This window comes from Protobothrops mucrosquamatus, unplaced genomic scaffold (genome assembly GCF_001527695.2).
Source record: "Protobothrops mucrosquamatus isolate PMUCROS unplaced genomic scaffold, P.Mucros_1.0 scaffold8069, whole genome shotgun sequence".
NCBI classification, from domain to species: domain Eukaryota; kingdom Metazoa; phylum Chordata; class Lepidosauria; order Squamata; family Viperidae; genus Protobothrops; species Protobothrops mucrosquamatus.
The window spans coordinates 10,885-13,218 of record NW_015393866.1 but is presented as its reverse complement, the minus strand read 5'-3'; the positions used below and the strand labels follow the sequence as shown (position 1 = coordinate 13,218).

At 40.3% G+C, this 2,334-nt stretch overlaps 1 protein-coding gene across 1 annotated transcript in view; it reads left to right on the top strand.

Annotated features, from left to right (window-relative positions):
• The first annotated feature begins 10 nt into the window (after positions 1-10).
• LOC107300707 (zinc finger protein 2 homolog) overlaps positions 11-2,334 on the top strand; it is an 8,460-nt gene continuing 6,136 nt past the window's right edge. The window contains exon 1 of the mRNA XM_029287032.1: positions 11-432. Coding sequence (XP_029142865.1) covers positions 11-432 — 422 coding nt within the window. The remainder of the gene's footprint in view (positions 433-2,334) is intronic.

The following is a 2,334-nucleotide window of genomic DNA, read 5'->3' as shown; positions in this document are numbered from 1 at the left end:
CTATAAATGCATGGAGTGTGGAAAGTGCTTCACTGTTAGTACTTCTCTCACTTCCCATTACTGGATCCATACAGGGGAGAAGCCATATAAGTGCACAAAGTGTGGAAAAAGCTTCAGTGAAAATTCGTCTCTTACTGTTCATAAAAGGATCCACACAGGAGAGAAGCCCTATAAATGCATTGAATGTGGAAAGAGCTTCCCTTCGAGCAGTGACCTTAGTTTCCATAAAAAGATCCACACAGGGGAAAAGCCACATAAATGCATGGAGTGTGGAAAGAGCTTTACTAAGAACTGCCAACTTATTTACCATAGTAGGATACATACCGGGGAGAAGCCCTATAAATGCATGGAATGTGGAAAGAACTTTATTCAGAGCAGCAGTCTTACTACCCATAAAAGGATCCACACAGGAGTAAAGCCTTATAAATGCATGTAATGTGGAAAGAGTCTACAAACAGTTCTCTTTACACGCATAAAAGGATCCACATAAGGGAGAAGCCTTATAAATGCTTGGCGTGTGGAAAATGTTTTATTTTGAACATCTTAACTACCATAAAATGACCCATACAGTGTAGAAGCTCTATAAGTGTGAAATAAGAAAAAATCTTCAAGGGGACCAATGGTCAAATATTCCATATAATTCTGTTTCACTGTTACGCTTAGTTGTTGAAATATATGCATTTTCTAATTAAATTTACTGAATTAGGAAAGGGTTTTTTTGAATCTGACCAACACAAGGTGAAGCCCATGCGGTGTTTTCATTATGAACAGTGGATTTTTGTAGCTACTGTCATTTGAAGGTCACCGATCCCATTTTAGATAAATAAGAGAACATCTTGTTTCTTCACGTTTATCCTATTTTCGACTGGATCATAATAAAGCCTAAATCCCCAATGAAAGTTAATTTTGGAGAGTAAGCATAGGGCTTAGTTAACAAAATGTCATTTCAGGCATACTATGGGGAAGGCATAAATCAGAAAATACTTGCAGAACCTATAGCTAAATATAAAGGACAAAGTAAATGTGATGCTAAAGAAGATACTTTATGAATAGAGCAGTTTATGTAGCAATTGTTTTGCACCTAACGCTTTGTATAGCTGTCAGTAGAAGTTATATAATGAATTGTAATATGTTGAAACCGGAAACGTATTGGGATATCTGTTAATAATAATGATGATAAAGTTGGAAGGGACCTTGGAGGTCATCTAGTCCAACCCCCTGCTCAGGATGGAAACCCTATACCATTTCGGACAAATGGCTGTCCAGTTTCTTCTTAAAAACTTCCATTGTTGGCGCATTCACCACTTCTGGAGGCAGGTTGTTCCACTGGTTAATTGTTCTAACTGTCACGAAGTTTCTCCTTAGTTCTAGGTTGCTTCTCTCTTTGGTTAGTTTCCACCCATTGCTCCTTGTCCTGCCTTCCGGTACTTTGCAGAATAGTTGACTCCCTCTTCTTTGTGGCAACCCCTGAGATATTGGAACACTGCTATCATGTCATCCCTTGTCCTTCTCTACATTAAACTAGACATACCCAATTCTAGCAACCGTTCTTTATATGTTTTAGCCTCCAGTACACTAATCATCTTTGTTGCTCTTCTCTGTACTCTTTCTAGACTCTCAACATCTTTTTTACATCGTGGTGACCAAAACTGGATGCAGTATTCCAAGTGTGGCCTTACCAAGGCATTGTAAAGTGGTATTAATACTTCACGTGATCTTGATTCTATCCCTCTATTAATGCAGCCTAGCACTGTGTTGGCCTTTTTGGCAGCTGCAGCACACTGCTGGCTCATATTTAAATGATTGTCCACTAGGACTCCGAGATCCCTCTCACAGTTACTACTATACCTGTACATTTGGTTTTTCTTGCCTAAATGTAGATTCTTACTTTTTCACCATTGAATTTCATTTTGTTAGATAGCGGCAAGTGTTCAAGTCTGTCCAGATCCTCCTGTATCCCAAGCCTGTCTTCTGGAATGTTGGCTATTCCTGCCAGCTTGGTGTCGTCTGGAAATTTGATGAGTTCCCTATCTATCCCCTCGTCCAGATCGTTGATGAAGATGTTGAAGAGCACTGGGCCCAGAGCAGAGCCCTGGGGCACCCCACTACACACTTCCCTCCATTGAGGACCACACGCTGAGTACGGCCGGTCAGCCAGCTACGGATCCATCTGGTGGTGGTGCTTTCTACCCCACATTTTTCTATCTTGTCAAGTAGTAGGTTGTGATCTACTTTATCAAATGCCTTACTGAAGTCCAAGTAAATTATGTCCACAGCATTCCTCTGGTCCACTAATTTTGTCACTTGGTCAAAGAATGCAATAAGATTTGTCTG